Consider the following 18,486-nt stretch of genomic DNA (forward strand, 5'->3'; position numbering starts at 1 on the left):
TTACATACAGCTCAGTGAGCTGGGAAGTGTCTTTTACGAGGACCGCTGTCCTTCCGTACAAAGGTGACCCTGAGCCGTCAGGTCACGAGAATAACCTGTCTCTTCTTTCTCACTCTTGGTCTCCCTCTCTCTTTCTCCTGTGCCTTCCCTATCTCAGACCTCGACTCTAAGCTTTTCTTTTCTTTAATGGAGTTATAGATTAGCATTTTATCGAGAGGTCGATTCCTCAGTGTAAACCTTGTGGCCTCTAGCACATATTGATCTCTTGCATGGTGCTTTCTCTCTCTCACTCTTTAGGTGCTAATAATAAAACATGATCACAGGGTCAATCTGCTGTTGACAGTTATGATCAATAGAACAATATATTTTTTTGTGGTTATATGGTTAATCATGTAGAGACCAGATTTGAATTGTTATGTACATGCCATTCAAACCCTGGTGGAAATCCGTGTCATCAACTTCATTTTACTGACTGTTTTTGCAGGAGGAAGAGGAGGATGATATACATGAAGAGGAGGAGGTTATTGTGAATGGCACCAATAATTCAGCCGACAAGAAAAGGCAGCGCTGGTGGAAGGCACATCAAAAAACCGAGGACAGAAACGTAATATCTTCACTTCAGCATTTTCATACAGGCTTATTAAGTGAAGTACCCTATGCAGTAATAAGCACAGAACTATTTATTATAAAGAATTGATTGGGACTAAAGTTATTTACCAGCATTCCTCGGTTCAGCAATTTCATATCATGCCATTTCCAACACACAATGCACTGTGATTTGATACGTAAAACAAAGTAATACAATTATACTGTATGTACCTTACAATTGTTGATAACATCCTATCAATCTAGAAAGGGTTTTAGCCCAAAGTCAGGCTTCAAATTACACACAAACACACCTACATACAAACACAAGCACACAGACACACATGCACACAGACACACATGCACTCAGACACACATGCACACAGACACACATGCACTCAGACACACATGCACACAGACACACATGCACACAGACACACATGCACTCAGACACACATGCACTCAGACACACATGCACACAGACACACATGCACACAGACACACATGCACACAGACACACATGCACACAGACACACATGCACTCAGACACACATGCACTCAGACACACATGCACACAGACACACATGCACACAGACACACATGCACACAGACACACATGCACACAGACACACATGCACACAGACACACATGCACACAGACGCATTCACTGCAGCCATGCTCCCATTGTCTGACTCCTGAGGTTGAAAAGCTTTTAGACCCTGACGATTTATAGACTCGATTTAAACAGTAGTGCTGCCGGGCTTTGGTCCTTCTTATCAGGCACTAGATGGTCCAGAGAGGCCTCTGAGTCCTGGAAGTCATCAATAACCCCACCTTGCCTACTTTGCTATTTTCCTCCCGCCCTAGCTCCTCTCTACGCAAGGCGGCTTCAGCACCTCAGAGGTGAGCACCAAGCCTGGAAACACGCATACAGAACACACCTGAACCTTTCTAGCTACTGTCAATGCACCCGATTTATAGAGCAGAGAACATTTATTGTTGCTGCATGCTGCAGGCAAACTGTAATAATAAGGGAAAAGTTCAAACTCAGCAGTTCTGTATTCATTGGTAATACATCAGGGTCTCGTGGTTACTTCCAATGGGACATCTGTGGACTACATGCCCACCATCAACTCCACTGAGAATGGACCACCCTGTCTGGACCTGTACTCCACCCCCCTGTACAAAATGGACAAGTCCCACGCCATCACAGGTTATTCTTACATCCTGCCTCCTGTAAGAATATTGTGCGCTGTGGGTGCCTTTTATAACGGTGTGTGTTCTCAACGGCGTGCGTCTCTGTGTCCGTCCAGAAAAGAGGGATGTGGGTGTGTATGAGGTGGGGCAGGGTCCGGGGGAGATCCTGATGGTGGAGGGAGCAGAGGAGCAGAAAGAGGAGGAGTGGGAAGAGGAGGAGGCGGAGGATGAGAAGGAGCCAGGCAAGATCAGCTCTGCCGTCACCGTCTTCAGGTTCATCATGAAGCAAAGCTACATCTGCGCTCTCATCGCCATGATGGTGAGTGGGGCCCGTGCCTGTCCCCCATACAGGGCCAAACCGTTGTGCTCTCCGATTCTGAACATGGAGCTCTCCAAACCACACCGACAGTGTGTGCGTGTGTGTGTGTGTGTGTGTGTGTGTGTGTGTGACGTTCCTGTTCCCCCCCAGGCGTGGAGCATCACCTACGTGAGCTGGCTGACGTTCGTCTTCCTGATCTGGTCGTGCACGTTGTGGATGGTGAGGGACCGGCGGCGCTACGCAATGCTGACCTCCCCCTTCATGGTGCTGTATGGGGACCTGCTGCTCGTGCTGCAGTACATCTGGAGCTTCGAGATCCTGGAGCCCATCCCCGACCTCTTCCTCAAGAAGAAGGTGCCCTTCAGCGAGCTGGGCTCCAAGGTAGGCTCGGGAAGGCTTTTCTGGAAGTAAAAAAAGCAGTGCTGCTTATCCAGTAGGCCCAGTTACGAGTCCTCCTTCAGAGCATGACCGCTTGGGAGTGTTTGTGTGAAACGGGGTTCTTTCTGAGCCTGTGTTTGATTGGTTTTTAGGACGTCCCAAATCTGCATCCTGTGTTCCAGAGAAAGACTGTTATGTTTTCTTTATCTTAGGTCCTGTGGTTCTTCAAATCCAAACCGTTTTTTTTTTTGGTGTGTGTTTATGAGGTCAAGTAAGGATATCTGTATTTAAGTGTGTGTGTGTGTGTGTGTGTGTGTGTGTAGGTCCTGTGTCTGCTCAGTTTCTGGCTGCTGCTGAGACAGACTCTGACGGAGCGGATGGACAAGCAGAAGGAGGAGGCGGCTGTCCTCACCGACGTCCAAGTGGACGACCAGAAGAAAGACAAGGGTCAGGACTCACCTGCAGGAACACCACTGAACAATCCCTACTAACACCAAGCACATCCGCATTTCCACTGCCACTTTGTATTGAAGGAAGGGCACCTCACAATAAATAAGAACTGGGTTGTTTTTTAAGGGGGTTGAAAAACGGAATTCTCGATGGCAGCATGCACAGATATGTTATATCCAGTCTCACAGCCGGCTGTTCATGCAGTTTCCCTCCTCTTTCCCTTCTCTCTCGTTTGTCTCACCTGGTTCGTGTAAGCAGAGGAGGAGAGTGAAGATGCGGGCGAGCCAGATATCATGCAGGTCCTGGGGAACATGCTCATGGCTCTGCTGGTCAAGTACTGGATCTACATCTGCGGAGGCATGTTCTTCTTCGTCAGCTTCGAGGGACGCATCGTCATGTACAAGATCATCTACATGATGCTCTTCCTCTTCTGTGTGGCACTCTATCAGGTACACATGCAGGCACATACACACACACAAGGGCATACCCACACACACACTTGTGTACACACACACACACACACACACACACACACACACAGTGTTAACATATTCCGAGTGTACATTCCGTAGATAAAAGGGAGTGCCAATTCTTTTACAATGTCATAAAGTTTGTGGAGTACAACCACAAAACCTACAATGTAATTAAGAATAAGTCACCGTTTTATGTCTGCAGAAAAACTTGCCCTTCACCATCTCAGCCACCTCTATTCTCTGTCCCCAGGTGCACTATGAGTACTGGAGGAAGATCCTGAAGTACTTCTGGATGTCAGTGGTGATGTACACCATGCTGGTCCTCATCCTGGTCTACACCTTCCAGTTTGATTCTTCTCTGCTCTTCTGGATTAACTTGACGGGCATGAGCAAGGAAAAGTGAGCAGTGGGCCTCTTAACAATGTAGCAGTGATACCCTGATAGTAATGCAATGTAAATTCATGCAGCTCGGAACATCTGTTCCCAGCTGTACTGAACCAGTCAGACTAGACATCTGATGAGGGCTCCATAACCCTGTACTCAGGAATGATTTATAAGATGTTCTGCAATGTTTACTTTAAACCCCCAAACCTATCTCTTTTACTCACTCTGTCATCGCCCTCCCACTCCCTACTCTCTCTCTCTCTCTCTCTCTCTCTCTCTCTCTCTCTCTCTCTCTCTCTCTCTCTCTCTCTCTCTCCCTCCCTCCCTCCCTCCCTCCCTCCCTCTCTCCCTCCCTCTCTCCCTCTCCCTCTCCCTCTCTCTGCCTCCATGTCTCCAGGCTGGAGGACCTTGGTCTGAAGCGGTTCTCTGTCCCCGAGCTCTTCACCAGGATCTTCATCCCCACTTCCTTCCTGCTGGTGTGCATCCTACACCTGCACTACTTCCACGACCGTTTCCTGGAGCTCACTGACCTGAAGGCTGTGGCTGCCAAGCAGGACAGCAGCATCTACAGGTGAGCCGCTCTGACACCCAGGGGACTGGGTTCGTCCAGTAGGCGGACCGTTCCGTCAGCAATCCTCCGATGTTTTGACACTTAAGGGGCTCAGTTGGCTGAGCGGTTAGGGAATCGGGCTATTAATCAGAAAGTTGCTGGTTCGATTTTCCGCCGTGTCAAATGAGTTGTGTCCTTGGGCAAGGCACTTCACCCTACTTGCCTCGGGGGAATGTCCCTGTACTTACTGTAAGTCGCTCTGGATAAGAGCGACTGCTAAATGACCAAATGTAAATGTAATGTATAGGATGGACGCACCTTATGAGTATATGAAACTCCTCACATTAGACTGGCTCTGTACTCGTTTTCTGGACGATACTGTGAATTCATGCCGATGGAAATATTTGTACTTCTTCAGTGGGGGGGGGGGGGGGGGGGGGGGGGTGGAATAAACACAAATGCTTTCAAGGTTGTTCGCATCACCAATCTGTGTTTACAGTCATCATTCGTTCCTCATTCTATTTTTTTTACTTTTCTGGTGCGTGTCATCTTTATGTTTTGTGTTTTCCAGTTCATATTCTCAAGGCTCATCGTTCTTTCTGTGTTACTGATCATGGCTCACCTCCATCCCTCTCTGCTTACCTCTGTAACCTGCTTCCATCTCCCATCACTCCTCTGTCATCCTTCACCCCTCTCTCTCTCAGCCACGCTAAAGTTAATGGCCGTGTCTATCTGATCATGAACAGGTGGGTACCTGCACCTGTCTGTGGCCTCCACACCCTCCCCCCCTAATGTATCCCCCTGTCCCACACATAGGCAGCCTCCCCAACTACTAACTCTCAAAGGAATATATATTTTTGTACTGACCATTACATCATTTTCTTTGACCGACAATTGATCATGCTGTTTAGTTTTTTTCCATCAACATTTTTCAGTTTTTTTCTGCCTGAGCCCCTTCATTTACCTCTTCTCTGGACCTTTTACCCACTCTGCTGATCCACCTAGACCACAGTAACCAAACATCCCCAAACCTTCCTGTCAAGATACCTCTTTCCCCTGTCCTCCAAGCATGCCCTGAGCACTGCCATGAGAAGACCCTGTTTTCCTTTAACTGTAGTTACTTACTGCACTCTCCCTAACTTTCTCTCTAGTGTTGTAGCACCAACCAATAGTATGGATCTAACTCGTGTCAACCAATCAAATCTTCTGTCGGTCTGTCTCTCTCCCATGTTGATTTGTCTTCTGTGTAACTTTATTGTCTGAGCAGCATCAAGCAAAAAATCCCTTCTCCACAGAGCAAGTAAGTTTCAGACGTGAAAATCTTGCCTTGACATGCAGCCATTTCATGCAAGCCAATCCCAACCTCTAACCCTTCTCCATTGCCTGAGAAGAATCTCCAGAGTGTAAAGGGTTAATGCTGCCTTTCTCCCATTGACCTTTACCTTATGCTAAAGGAAGACCCTTGAATTACTGAAGGAAGTATACTGGAATGTGCACTGCTTATCGATCATAATGCTTCACAATGTCGCTATGTTCCCGTACGTTAAAAGACACAGTGCTGATTCCCATCCTCCTAGCATTACTTGGGGAACCTAAGAGGATGAGGGATGAAGTTCAGCCAATGAGGGGGATAGTCTATCTGTGTGTATGTGTATGTGTGTGTGTGTGCATGTGTGTTTGTGTGCATGCGTGTTCATGCATTTGGTGAAGCTGACTAAGATTCCCTATTCTCAGACTGGTGACCCAGGACGGCAGCCTGGCTGATATCGCCATGCTCAGTACGTCCTCCATGGACGGAGGGACGCCGAGGGACGAGGACAGAGAGAAAGACAAGGAGCAGGCCTTGGTGGTGGTGATGGATGACATGGAGGTGGAGAAGCAGCAGAAGCGCTCCGTGGCCTCAGACCCCCGCCAATCCAGCACCGAGGAGAGCCGTCACACCAGCGTGGGGACCGAGCCAGACCCTGAACCCCCATCAGAACAGACCTCAGGTACTGGAGACGGGGATTCGGCGGACAGTCTATCAGACTCCGTTCACTGTGTGTTGTCGAAGGCTATAAGTGCCCCACTGGACCGTATACAGTAATGTACTCGTTTTATTTAGCCATTAAAGTGCCACAGACGGTTCTGAGAAAACTCTGCCTCCTCTTGTCTTTGTCTCAGATCTGAAGAACAAGTGGCACCTGGTGGTGGACCGACTGACTGTGCTCTTCCTCAAGTTCCTCGAGTATTTCCACAAGCTGCAGCTCTTCGTCTGGTGGCTGTTGGAGATCCACATCATCAAAATAGTGTCCTCTTACATCATCCTGGTGTCTGTCAAAGAGGTGAGAACATCTCATGGTTTCCCAAGCAGATGGCCAGAAGGCCATCAACACTTTGACTTTGATACTCAATTGATCATTTGGAGATAATAAATGTGCCAATCCACGTGCGTGACATGCTGATATTTTCTCCGCCTGACCATTCAGATTGATCCCCGATAAATCTTGGCTTGTGTCTTCTGCAGGTGTCCCTGTTCAACTATGTTTTCCTGGCCTCCTGGGCCTTTGCTATGCCCTACAGCCAGTTTCGCCCACTGGCTTCCAGTGTCTGCACAGTCTGGATCTGCGTCATCATCATCTGCAAAATGTTGTACCAGTTGGAGTCTATAGACCCACCCTCATACTCCAAAAACTGCTCCATGGTGCTTCCTCTTCATCTACAACTTGACCTGAATTTTTTAAATAAAAATACTCAGTTGACACCCGTGTGAACAAAATGACGGCTTAGCCTGACTAACTTCTTTTGATCTGTTTTCTTCCCCAAGACTTTGAACTTCACAGACCAGGAGGAAGAGAAGTCTCTGTTCCATAAGGAGCTGGTGGACCCAGCTAACTGGGTGGGCCTGGAGAAGTTCGACCCTCTGCTGGAGAACCTGAGGGTGAGAACGACACAGAGGCGCCCGCAGACACTCAGTCTAGCATACGTCCATGAACTGAAACTCGAGCTTAAAATACACATCCAAACAAATCCCAGATATGTCCTCCTGTCTTACTTCTTCTGTCTGCAGAACAACCTGCTGATGTTAGCCATTCTGGCGTTTGAGGTGACCATCTACCGTCACCAGGAGTACTACCGGCTGAGGAACAAGCTCACAGCCCCTGCTGCTAGGATCATCTTCCACAACATCACACGACAACACCTGGACATGGGCCTAGTCAACTTTGTCAAATACTTCATTAACTACTTCTTTTATAAATTTGGACTGGAGGTGAGATAAAAGAAAAAACAAAAATAGAACACAGTAATGTTATTACTGTTCTTGGCTAAGTAGTATGACAATAACACGTCATACAATTAGCTGTTCTAAAATATGAATTATTACAGTACATATTTCTATACAATGGTTTTTAGCTACAAACAAGTTTGCGAGAGCATTTTTTTCTAACCATTTCTCACCATTTTAATCAAGACAATCTTCTCTGCCACTGACAGACATGCTTCCTGCTGGTGGTGAATGTGATAGGTCAGCGTATGGACTTCTATGCCATGCTGCATGCCTTTGCTTTGATAGCCGTCATGTACAGACGCAGGAGGAAGGCCATCGCTGAAGTCTGGCCAAAGTACTGCTGCTTCTTGGCCTGTATGCTCACCTTTCAGTACTTGGTCTGCATTGGAATCCCACCTGCAGCTTGTACAGGTCTGTTTTCATAACGTGGGTGTTTACTGGATGTGTGTGTTTTCAAGCTGTGTTGGCGGTTAGTGAATTTTTCTCACAACTCTTTGTTTCCCTCAGAGTACCCATGGAGGTTCCCTAGCTCTACCGTGGACTCCAATGTGATCAAGTGGCTCTATATTCCTGACTTCTACACCAAGCCCAACCCAATGTTCCTTGTCTGTATGTCGACATGGACTTGTTGGATATCTTGTTCTTGTGTCCACTTTCTGAACAGTGTGTTTCCCTCAGGGCTCGATCCGTGTCTCATCTCCTCGTCTCTCCTCTCCTACAGATGACTTCATGCTGCTGCTGTGTGCGTCCCTCCAGAGGCAGATCTTTGACGAGGAAAACCAGGCCGCCGTTCGTCTCATGGCTGGCGACAACGTGGAGATCTGCCGAGACCTGGACGCTGCCTCGTTCAGCGTTCACAACCCTGCCCCAGACTTCATCCACTGCAGGTACCCACATCAACACTACACTGTCCCAGACTCTTCTACTAGGAAATCTGGGATTATAGTGAGATCTCCGCATCTCAATATACATAAGTCAACAAAGGCCATTTAGTTAGTTCTGTTGTCCCAGACTCTCATGCACTGTCGGAAAGTCTGGACCACAGATACTAACCTCATCACACAGAACAAATGAACTATAGATTTCTGAGAGATATTATTGGTGATGATTCAAGTAAATGTTCCCATCTCAATTTAGGGAACCCTAAAAGCCTCGAGCTGCCTGTTTCTTTCACTGGACTAGGACAGACAAGAAGAGAGAGGAGGGGAGGAAGTGAAAAGGGAGACAGATAGAGAGAGAGGATAGAGCATCCTAATCTGTCCACAGCCATTGATTATGTGCTTATCGCATTCCACTGTTTTGATGTGCAAAGTGGAGAACTCTTTTATTAACGCACTCTTTGTCCATCAACAAGTCTAGTGAAGAGGGCAGCCATGTTGTCCATGCTGCGCTCCCGGCCTGCACTTATTCCATTGTTTTCCTGAGGATCACATTACGGATACCGGCGGACAGAATCCATAATCCACAAAAAACCCTCTGTCTATCACTCAGACCCACTCTTCCAACTCAGGCGCTTTTGCCTGTACTCTAACTCAATAAATAGCTTTTAAGTACGGAAAATACGTTTCCCCCCTCCCTAACATGATTTCGCTTGATGAAGACAGACGTTCACCTATTCCGGCCCATCGCACATGGACATATCAAGACATCTTCCATTTCATCAGCCCCCGGCCCCAACAGTGCTGCATGCCGGTGTGGTGGAAGTCCTCGTCTGCCTTCACTTGACCCATCACAGTAATGGAGGCCAGTGTCAAGAGGGCACTAACGGGATCACCGTGGCGTCCAGTAATCATGCTTTTACGGTGCTGTGCCGTCTGTCTGTCTCACATACCTGTGCGTCTGAGTGACATGGCTAGGGTTTCAGCCCCAGTTGCCAGCCATTGATCTTACACTATCTGACTCTTACTGTAATCCTGTCACTAATAGATCCTGTTGATATGATTGATGTGTGTGCTGTGTGTACCGTTGTGGTCTATGGCGTTGTTTTGAAGACTTCCATGCACTCAACGTGCTATTAGCTATTGGCAGCCACCTACTGTATGTAGTAGAACTATGCTTTCCATCGATTCCGACCCCTCCTGTCCCGGCAGGTCGTACCTGGACATGCTGAAAGTGATCATGTTCAGCTACCTGTTCTGGTTCGTCCTCACCATCATCTTCATCACCGGGACCACGCGCATCAGTGTCTTCTGTATGGGCTACCTGGTGGCCTGCTTCTACTTCCTGCTTTTCGGGGGCCAACTGCTGCTCAAGCCAATCAAAAAGATCCTGCACTACTGGGACTTCCTGATCGCCTACAATATATTCGTCATCACTATGAAGAACATCATGTCAGTGAGTGGGCCCTTATACGCTCCATGTGTTCCTCTGAGACGTGTCAGAGTTTATTGATGAGCTAAGGCTTCCTGTCGGACAGGTTTACATGATAGCATGATTCAATGATTATACATGATTCAGTGATTATACATGATTCAATGATTATACATGATTCAGTGATTACACACGCAATGCGGTATGTTACTGAGTTGTAGTCGTGATGGTCGTTGTTTTGCTGTGTTCAGATCCTTGCGTGTGGGTACATCAACTCCCTGATGGTGAACCACTGCTGGCTGATCCAGCTGTGCAGTCTGGCCTGCACCATCAAAGAATACAATATCAACACCAACCAGGACTTCCTTAGTAAGCACTATAAGTTTCACTCTCGATCTGTTGAATTGCCAAACAAGTGATATTTCACACGTTTCGCGTGAAATGGTGCATTTATGTGCGTGGGTTCAATGGAACGTGGTCTGTTTGTTTGTGTGTGTGCGCCTGTGTGTGTGTGGTTTGTGTGCGTGTGTGTGTGTGCCTGCAGGTCCTGATAAGAAGTGCGAGCTTCCCAGTGATGAAGCTGGGATCATCTGGGACAGCATCTGCTTTGCCTTCCTGCTGCTGCAGAGACGTGTCTTCATGAGCTACTATTTCCTGCACGTGGTGGCAGACATCCGCGCCTCCCAGATCCTGGCATCCAGGTAACAGCCCCCCTGGTCCCCCTGCTCTCAGCAGCCCCCTAGTCCCCCTGCTCTCAGCAGCCCCCTAGTCCCCCTGCTCTCAGCAGCCCCCCTGGTCCCCCTGCTCTCAGCAGCCCCCCTGGTCCCCCTGCTCTCAGCAGCCCCCTAGTCCCCCTGCTCTCAGCAGCCCCCTAGTCCCCCTGCTCTCAGCAGCCCCCTAGTCCCCCTGCTCTCAGCAGCCCCCTAGTCCCCCTGCTCTCAGCAGCCCCACACACAGGCCTGGGGGTAGTCGGCTCACTCTTCTCACTTCATAACCCTGTCGATGCTCAGGAGTTCCCCTCAAAACTGATCTTGGGTCAGCGAGTAGGGCACCACGGCAGCTTCTTCTACATGGCGTGTTCTTGGGACTGTGTGTTTCAGAGGAGCTGAGCTGTTTCAGGCCACCATAGTGAAGGCAGTCCGAGCTCGACTGGAGGAGGAGAACAGGTCCATGGAGCAGCTGAAGAGACAGTGAGACACGCACCTACTATTTTATCTGCAAGTTAGTTGGATGGTGCCATACACGGTAGATACATCCTGTATCGAATTCACTTTACGTGATGTTCTAAACACTTCTCAGCTGTGTTACTCATCTGATAACCCTCCTCTATTTTTCCCCTATCTCAGTAGATAGGAGCTCTAATGAGCACTTTTCTCTGATGCAAGACCGCTGATTCCACATAAGCCCTCCACCATACCCCGATAATGATAATGACCTCACATGTCTACAGGAGGGGTCAGAGTGATGGGCGGCGAGGCGGCCCGTCGATACGCAGTGTGGCTCTCCCCTCTTTAAAACACTCTCCTTCCCTTCCTCTCCACCTCCGTCCCCGCGCCTCTCTCCCTCCCCCCCTCTCTCTGCCCCTCTGATCTAATCAGGATGGACCGTATCAAGGAGAGGCAGCAGAAGTTTAAGAGGGGGAAGGAGAAGATGCTCATCCTGGCCCAGGAGTCTGGGGAAGGACCCCAGCTCATTCAGCCTGAGGAGGAGGAGGAGGATGATGGTACTGTAGGAACAAAGTTTCGTTTAAACAAATGTGCCAACTCAAGTTATATACACGGCACTGGAATAGTCAAGCTTAAATGAATGATCACTTTTCAAAGTATTTTGTATTTGATTTTAGAAACTTTATTTTTAAAAGGAAGATATCTGCTTTAAAAAAAAAGCTCTGAAAAAGATATTATGCATTCGTATATAATTGATTTATGTGTAAATTGTTTTATTATATTATTTTAGGAGCAGAGCGACAGAAAGCCAAGACCACAAAAAAGCAGTGGTGGAGGCCTTGGGTTGACCATGCGTCCAGTAGGTTGACCCCTTATGCTCTCTCCACTCTGATTGGCTGTTGTGTCCTTGACCAGAACTCAGCAGATTCCCATACTCTCCTGGGCTCCAGAGGACCCAAACCAACCACATGTCTCCTTTCAGACCTTAGTCCTATTTCATCTATATTTAAGGACCCTTCATACATACAACCCTCTATGTGAAGCACAAAAAATATGTCTGCCTCGGTTATGTTGATAAAATTATAAAAGAATAGTCTATGCATGTTATTAGTCGCAGCAAGGGTCACCTTAAATAGCAGAAATTTGCCATGAAACAAAGGAAAATGACTAATGCCCGGATGTTTGTGGTTCACATGGTCATATTGACAACTAAGGTTGTCTGACACACGTCTGTGACCATACTCATGGCTTTGTCCTCGGAGCCCACAGTAGACAATCTCTCAGTTGTTTCTCTCAGAAAATTTCCATTATCAAGACTTGAAATCCTTCACCCTTTCTCATATCTTGAGAACCAGGGTAAAGGACCATCATGATCAACATCAGGTTTGGGCCCTGGAGAAAACTGAGCAATGCAACAAGCTTGAGCAATACATTTTTGGTCACATGTACATTTGCTGGGCAAATGTAAAATTCGACTAGTCACTTCTTACTGTGTTCTACAGTGCATTTTACATACATTTGCATCAGTTATTCTCTGAGGTGACCAGTCTTCTTGTTGAACTGATATCACTTTGATATCAATTCAACACATGTTGAACTGATTTCACTTTCCATGTTTATGATTTCTGTTTATGATTTCTGTTTTTCCCATGCTTTGTCACACCTCATATCCATATTTCCCAGCATCCTCCCTTGCCCCCCCATTGTAGTCTTTCTGTTCAAGGACATAAATCAGCTTTGTCTATATCAATGCTTCTCCTATCTCCCAAATGCTTCTTTGAGGCTGGATTGGATTTATTAGTTCTATAAACCACAATGTAGCAGTTCTCGTGTACTAATGATATTTAAACATTTTAGCTTGTGTTTCTTTTTTTAATATTTATACTGAGCTACTAAATTGTCTGTTCTGCTAACAGCAACATCCTTTGGAAACGTTCTATAGTCACTCATGTTATTCCTAACTTTCTGTATTTTCATTCTCTCCCAGCTGTGTTTCTGTTAACAGTGTGTGTTTGAAATTGTCTGTCTAAGATAGTATATATGTTTTTACTAGTGGCATTTTTATACCAACCCAGGCCATTTTCTTCCTTTCCTTGGCTCTCTCTAAGGAGCCCTCCAGAGAACATGTGTGATCCTTCTTCAACCTCAACTGTGCTTGGCTGACGTTTGCCCCATGCCATTAAACGTTTTGTGTCAGCTGTGATGAAATATGCCAACTGGTTTAACTGGGCCTTCCTCTCAATCCTCAGTGGTTAGAAGTGGAGATTATTACTTGTTTGAAACTGACAGTGAGGACAGTGAGGAGGAGGAGGAGAAAAAAGAAGAGGAACCACCTAAGAAGTCAGCGTTTCAGGTGAGCACCAGAACCAGCAAGCAGTATTGTGTTGGAACGCCAATATGTCACACAATACTTGTCAATTGTGATGAAATGCACAGGAACATGTAGTCTACTCTCTAAAACATTGTGTCTATTTCTCTCGTATCTACTAACACTGTTTCCACTAACTCTGCCGCACTTTGTCCTTTCTCTATAGAGAGCTATTGGAAAGTTTGCCTCAGCTCTCTTGGCTTTGCCAAGGTCTATCATTAAACTGCCCAAAACTATACTGCAGTATATTGTCAGGGCAGGCAAGGTATTCCTAGAGAAATTAAACTTGATTTGTTTCCTGTTGCTGTGGAGCCTTGCCATGTCATTGAAGACTTATGCATCACCAAACTGCCTGTCCATCCCATGTCAATAATTAAATTCTTCATTTGAATACGACCATTGGACAGTACCTATTGTAAATTTGGGTTGTCTGCAACATGTACTGGATGATATGGAATGGAGACGCAGTGGCCTTGGACTTTCATCCTTTGTCCTTCTGTCATGTTGTCTAAATGTTCTGAACTGCACTGTTCCACTTTGCATGAACTGGGACTTTTTTAAACTAGTGCCAGTGATGCATCTGCATTGATGTGTTTTGCCCTTTGTACGTTAAATGTTTTGCTCCATTGATCTAGGATATCAGCCAGTATGAAATAATAGAGTGACACACAATTCAATTATATTTCAGTAGAGCAAAACTGCTGTGTCAGTGGCATTTTGTTGTGCTCTTCATTTGTTTGTTCGGGGTTTAAAAGGCTTGGCGTCATGTCATGTCTCGCAGTTGTTAAACGACTTCTTCCATCAATTGAATATGTCCAAAGGTGAATTGGCTGTTGTCTTATATCCCCCCAGTTTCTTTACCATGCGTGGATCACAGATTCCAAAACCGCCATGAAGGAACGAAGCAGAGAGAAGCGTAAATTCTGGAAGAGATACACAAGAGGAGAAAAACACAAGAGAGACAAGAAGGAAGGTAAGAGGGGAGCAGTTTAAGAAAAGAAAAAAAAAGAACACAAGTCTTCGTAATGTTTGTCAAACGTGTGCTTGTGTGTGTGCTCAGGCCACGTGGCTATCGAAGTGGGAGAGGTGGAGGAGGGTCAGGAGACAGAGGAGGAGAAGAAGAAGTCTGCCGGCCCAGGTTGGTCTGATCCGTCCCCTCTGGATCGAGGAAGCACTATCACCTCAAAATAGCTTCACCGCTTGTTTACTACCGCACAGGTCTGGACACTTCTGACGAGCAACCGCTCGACCTCACCTGCGCACAACAGTGCATCGTCGTAGCACTGGACAAGAGGGAGGGACTGGGCAGGAACAAACACATACACAGGGACTGTTGTACAATGACCTCTCCCATTTCCCCCGTGTCTTCATAGACAACATCCTCAAGCGCGTCTTCAACATCATCAAGTTCACCTGGGTGCTGTTCCTGACCATGGTGGACAGCTTCACCAAGTGGATGAACGACATGTGCAGGGAGCACATCGACATCTCCACCGTGCTGCGCATAGAACGCTGCATGCTCACCCGGGAGGTCAAAAAGGTAACCCCCCCTCTCTCCTATCTTCATACAGTTTCTGTTCCTCTCATCGTTTTCGCTCTGATCCGTGTCTCTTAATTGAACCGTGGAAGGCTCCCCGAGATCGAATATCCAGGGTATTAGCATCAGGTCAACATCAGATTGTGAATGACCCAAGAGAATGAGTGACATCACGGAGCCCTCTTCCATGCAGGGGAACGTGCCTTCGCGAGGTAGCATCCAGGTGTACTACCAGAAGCAGATGAGGATCAACATGTCCCGGGAGTCCAGCCTGGAGCGCCTCAGCGAGGACGGCTCGGCGTCGGGCTCCCGCAGGGCCCGCAGGAAGCGCGGAGGCTACAGGATGGAGAGCCAGGACAGCATGGCGTCCAGGGACAGCCTCTCCAGGTACACTGCTGGGCCTGTCGCCAGGGCAACCATCCAACAGTAGGATGGCTGATCATAGTCAACATAATGAGACCCCCTGTCTTTTGCCTGATCTCGCCTCATGCTGTCAGGGCCAATCCTCTCATCTCTGATCACTCCATCTCCATCTCTCCATCCATCAGTGCCTACACTGAGGCCACCATGCTGATCTCCCGTCAGTCCACGCTGGACGACCTGGACGGAATGCCAGAGTGCATTCCCAAAACCAGCGAGCGTGCCCGCCCCAAGCTGCGCAAAATGTACGGCCTGGACGCCTCCTACTCCTCGGCTGACAGCGGCAGCAGCGCCGTGTCCAGGTGCCCCGGCCTCGGCATTCCTCCCCCCCCTCACCTCACACATCCCCCGCCATCATTCATTGGTCAACGAAACATTGCTTCTGTGCTTCACCGTTGTCGACGTGCAGTTTGCGCTTTCTGGTTTCTTTAGCTGTTTTTAGAAAAATACACGTTTGCGTGTATTTTTCGCAACGTTTCTTGCTCATAACCAGCGTGACACTGTGCTCTAATGTCTTCTCCTGTGTCTGTCCTGCAGCGAAGCCACCCAGTGCGTCACACTCTACTCCAGACAGGGCACGGCGGACACCATAGACGAGGTGGAGGACGAGCAGGACCAGGGCCAGCACGGGCCCCGTAGGGAGGGGGCTGACGGAGCAGAGGGCGGCCCCTGGGAGGGGGCGGAGTCCGGGGAGGAGGGAGAGGAGGGCCGGTGCAGGCAGGAGCGTCTGTGGAGCTCCGCGGGTCCTGCAGACGACCCCTCGGCAGCCCTGTCCGGCCAGGACTACACCACTGAGAGCGACGAGGGGGGAGGCAGGCAGGAGTACATGCAGACAGACGGGCGTGCGCGACAGCTGCACACCCCCAACACCGACGCTCCCAACACCTCGGACGCGGACGTGCCGCCCAGTTACAGCAAAGCGGTCAGCTTCGACCGCCTGGAGGTCAGCGATGACGACAGTGACCTGGAAGACAGAAGGTTGATGGCGATGACCCCGGACAGCAGGTCGGACTGCCTGTCCGACCCCCTGTTGCCCTCTGCGACCACGGAGTTGACCGCCAGCGAACTGCTGCTCAACAAGTGAGGGGACACGCTGAACAAACGCAAGCAGTAACGTGCTCTCTGAACACATTCTTTCTTACTCTCCCTTCTAATCTCTTCTTCTTTCTCCCTTCCAGAATGTTCTATGACGAAGAGCTGGAGAACTCGGAGAAGTTCTACAACAGCCAGCCTCTGGTGTTGCAGCTGTGCTATGCCCTGTACAACATGCTGGTGGCTCACTCTGAGATGGTCTGCTACCTGGTCATCATCATCAACCACATGGTGTCTGCCAACTGTACCACCCTGGTGCTGCCCATCCTCATCTTCCTCTGGGCCATGCTCTCTGTGCCGCGGCCCAGCAAACGCTTCTGGATGACAGCTATCGTCTACACAGAGGTACTGAATATGTCAGCTTGAGTGACAGGTGCTAGGTCATGACTACCGACCCTGTTACGACCCTGTAACTCTGGTCACTGTTTGTCTCTTCCCAGGTCACCATAGTCATCAAGTACTTCTTCCAGTTTGGATTCTTCCCCTTCAACCAGAACCAGAAGATTGACAAGAACAAACCTTACCACCCTCCTAACATCATCGGTGTGGAGAAGAAGGATGGCTACGTCCACTACGACCTGATTCAGCTCCTGGCCCTCTTCTTTCACAGATCCATATTAAAGGTACTTCTGTGCTGTCAGTACTTCAGCTGCCTTTTTGTGTTCCATAACTGGTTGTTGACCATGACTCTACTCCAAATCCCAGTGCCATGGCCTGTGGGACGAGGATGATCCCAAGGAGACTAAGAAGGACCCGCAACAGCGCGCCGAATCAGAGGACGAGGGCCAGGAAAAGGAGAAAGAGAAGGAGGCCGTCCCACCAGCCGTCCAGGGCAGGAGAAGCTCCACCCACACCCTGAAGTCCATCAACCTGGGAACCTCAACGGACTCTGTGCACGTACAGATGCACTGCCCCCAACAGCAGACCTACCAACGCCGCAAGAGCTCCAGCGGGGCGTCCCACATCTCCCATCGCTCCAGCCACTCAGCACGATCCAAGAGAGGTAGGGGGAGGGGCTTAGGGGACATCTGCCTCACTTTCACACCCGGCATACACTGCTGTCTGGTGAACGGAGCCGAGGTCAGTCGAGGGGTTTCGATGTGTCCTTTCCGGATAGAACGCGCTCAAGCTCGACTGAAGCGGATGTGCGTTGGCGTGGTTTTTGAATTGACAGGTAGCACGAGCACCCGGAACAGCAGCCGTAAGGACGGCAGTGAGGCCAGCGTCCAGCCCAAGACCCGCAAGCAGCTGATCATGGAGAAGATCAGGGAGCAGCTGATCAAAGCCAGGGTTTTCATCATGAAATGGTCAGTCCTCTTTGTCTGTGAATGTGTGTGTGTGTGTGTGTGTGTGGAGTATCCACTTTCTTGCAGAACTCAAACCAAACTTGGCTCTCATGACAATTTTTTTTCTTTCCAGGGCTCTTGAGATCTACTCGCCCATTCGTCAGTTTTTCTACAACCTGATTCACCCCGAGTACAGCGCAGTGACGGACGTCTACGTGCTGATGTTTCTTGCTGATACCGTTGACTTCATCATTATCGTTTTTGGATTCTGGGCTTTTGGGGTATCTCATCTCTTTTGTGAAATTGTTGTTATTTTGTTTCTAAAGAGTTTAAAGTAAGAAGAATAACTCAACAATCATAAAAAAATAGAGTGGAGCTCTTTAACGTGTTCACTTGCTTACAAGTGCATATATACCTCTACAGAATTGTGTTTATGTGAGAGAAAAAAAATCTGGTCCTTTGCAGAAACACTCAGCAGGAGCAGACATAACCTCATCGCTGTCCGAGGACCAGGTGCCTGGGCCCTTCCTGGTCATGGTTCTGATACAATTTGGGACCATGGTGGTGGACCGGGCCCTCTACCTGAGGAAGACGGTCATGGGGAAATGTGTGTTTCAGGTCATCCTGGTGTTTGGCATCCACTTCTGGATGTTCTTTATTCTTCCCGGAGTCACAGACAAGTGAGACCTCACAATATGAAGAA

General features: G+C 48.4%; 1 protein-coding gene across 1 annotated transcript in view; it reads left to right on the forward strand.

Moving 5' to 3' along the window:
• Nucleotides 1-18,486, forward strand: part of LOC134036489 (piezo-type mechanosensitive ion channel component 2) — a 40,652-nt gene that overhangs the window by 18,898 nt on the left and 3,268 nt on the right. The window contains exons 9-45 of the mRNA XM_062481471.1: nt 485-604; nt 1,453-1,488; nt 1,666-1,798; nt 1,899-2,101; nt 2,252-2,482; nt 2,803-2,926; nt 3,188-3,378; nt 3,653-3,801; nt 4,184-4,357; nt 6,071-6,327; nt 6,500-6,660; nt 6,843-7,019; nt 7,143-7,256; nt 7,386-7,586; nt 7,811-8,015; nt 8,112-8,213; nt 8,326-8,491; nt 9,695-9,938; nt 10,166-10,283; nt 10,459-10,615; nt 11,015-11,104; nt 11,513-11,637; nt 11,871-11,939; nt 13,330-13,433; nt 13,615-13,713; nt 14,301-14,421; nt 14,509-14,586; nt 14,822-14,988; nt 15,179-15,372; nt 15,534-15,707; nt 15,943-16,485; nt 16,584-16,842; nt 16,938-17,120; nt 17,203-17,500; nt 17,672-17,804; nt 17,917-18,064; nt 18,249-18,463. Of these exons, the coding sequence (XP_062337455.1) occupies nt 485-604; nt 1,453-1,488; nt 1,666-1,798; nt 1,899-2,101; nt 2,252-2,482; nt 2,803-2,926; nt 3,188-3,378; nt 3,653-3,801; nt 4,184-4,357; nt 6,071-6,327; nt 6,500-6,660; nt 6,843-7,019; nt 7,143-7,256; nt 7,386-7,586; nt 7,811-8,015; nt 8,112-8,213; nt 8,326-8,491; nt 9,695-9,938; nt 10,166-10,283; nt 10,459-10,615; nt 11,015-11,104; nt 11,513-11,637; nt 11,871-11,939; nt 13,330-13,433; nt 13,615-13,713; nt 14,301-14,421; nt 14,509-14,586; nt 14,822-14,988; nt 15,179-15,372; nt 15,534-15,707; nt 15,943-16,485; nt 16,584-16,842; nt 16,938-17,120; nt 17,203-17,500; nt 17,672-17,804; nt 17,917-18,064; nt 18,249-18,463 (6,263 nt within the window). The remainder of the gene's footprint in view (nt 1-484; nt 605-1,452; nt 1,489-1,665; nt 1,799-1,898; nt 2,102-2,251; nt 2,483-2,802; nt 2,927-3,187; nt 3,379-3,652; nt 3,802-4,183; nt 4,358-6,070; nt 6,328-6,499; nt 6,661-6,842; nt 7,020-7,142; nt 7,257-7,385; nt 7,587-7,810; nt 8,016-8,111; nt 8,214-8,325; nt 8,492-9,694; nt 9,939-10,165; nt 10,284-10,458; nt 10,616-11,014; nt 11,105-11,512; nt 11,638-11,870; nt 11,940-13,329; nt 13,434-13,614; nt 13,714-14,300; nt 14,422-14,508; nt 14,587-14,821; nt 14,989-15,178; nt 15,373-15,533; nt 15,708-15,942; nt 16,486-16,583; nt 16,843-16,937; nt 17,121-17,202; nt 17,501-17,671; nt 17,805-17,916; nt 18,065-18,248; nt 18,464-18,486) is intronic.

The sequence above is a fragment of the Osmerus eperlanus genome, chromosome 16 (assembly GCF_963692335.1).
Source record: "Osmerus eperlanus chromosome 16, fOsmEpe2.1, whole genome shotgun sequence".
Lineage (NCBI taxonomy): Eukaryota > Metazoa > Chordata > Actinopteri > Osmeriformes > Osmeridae > Osmerus > Osmerus eperlanus.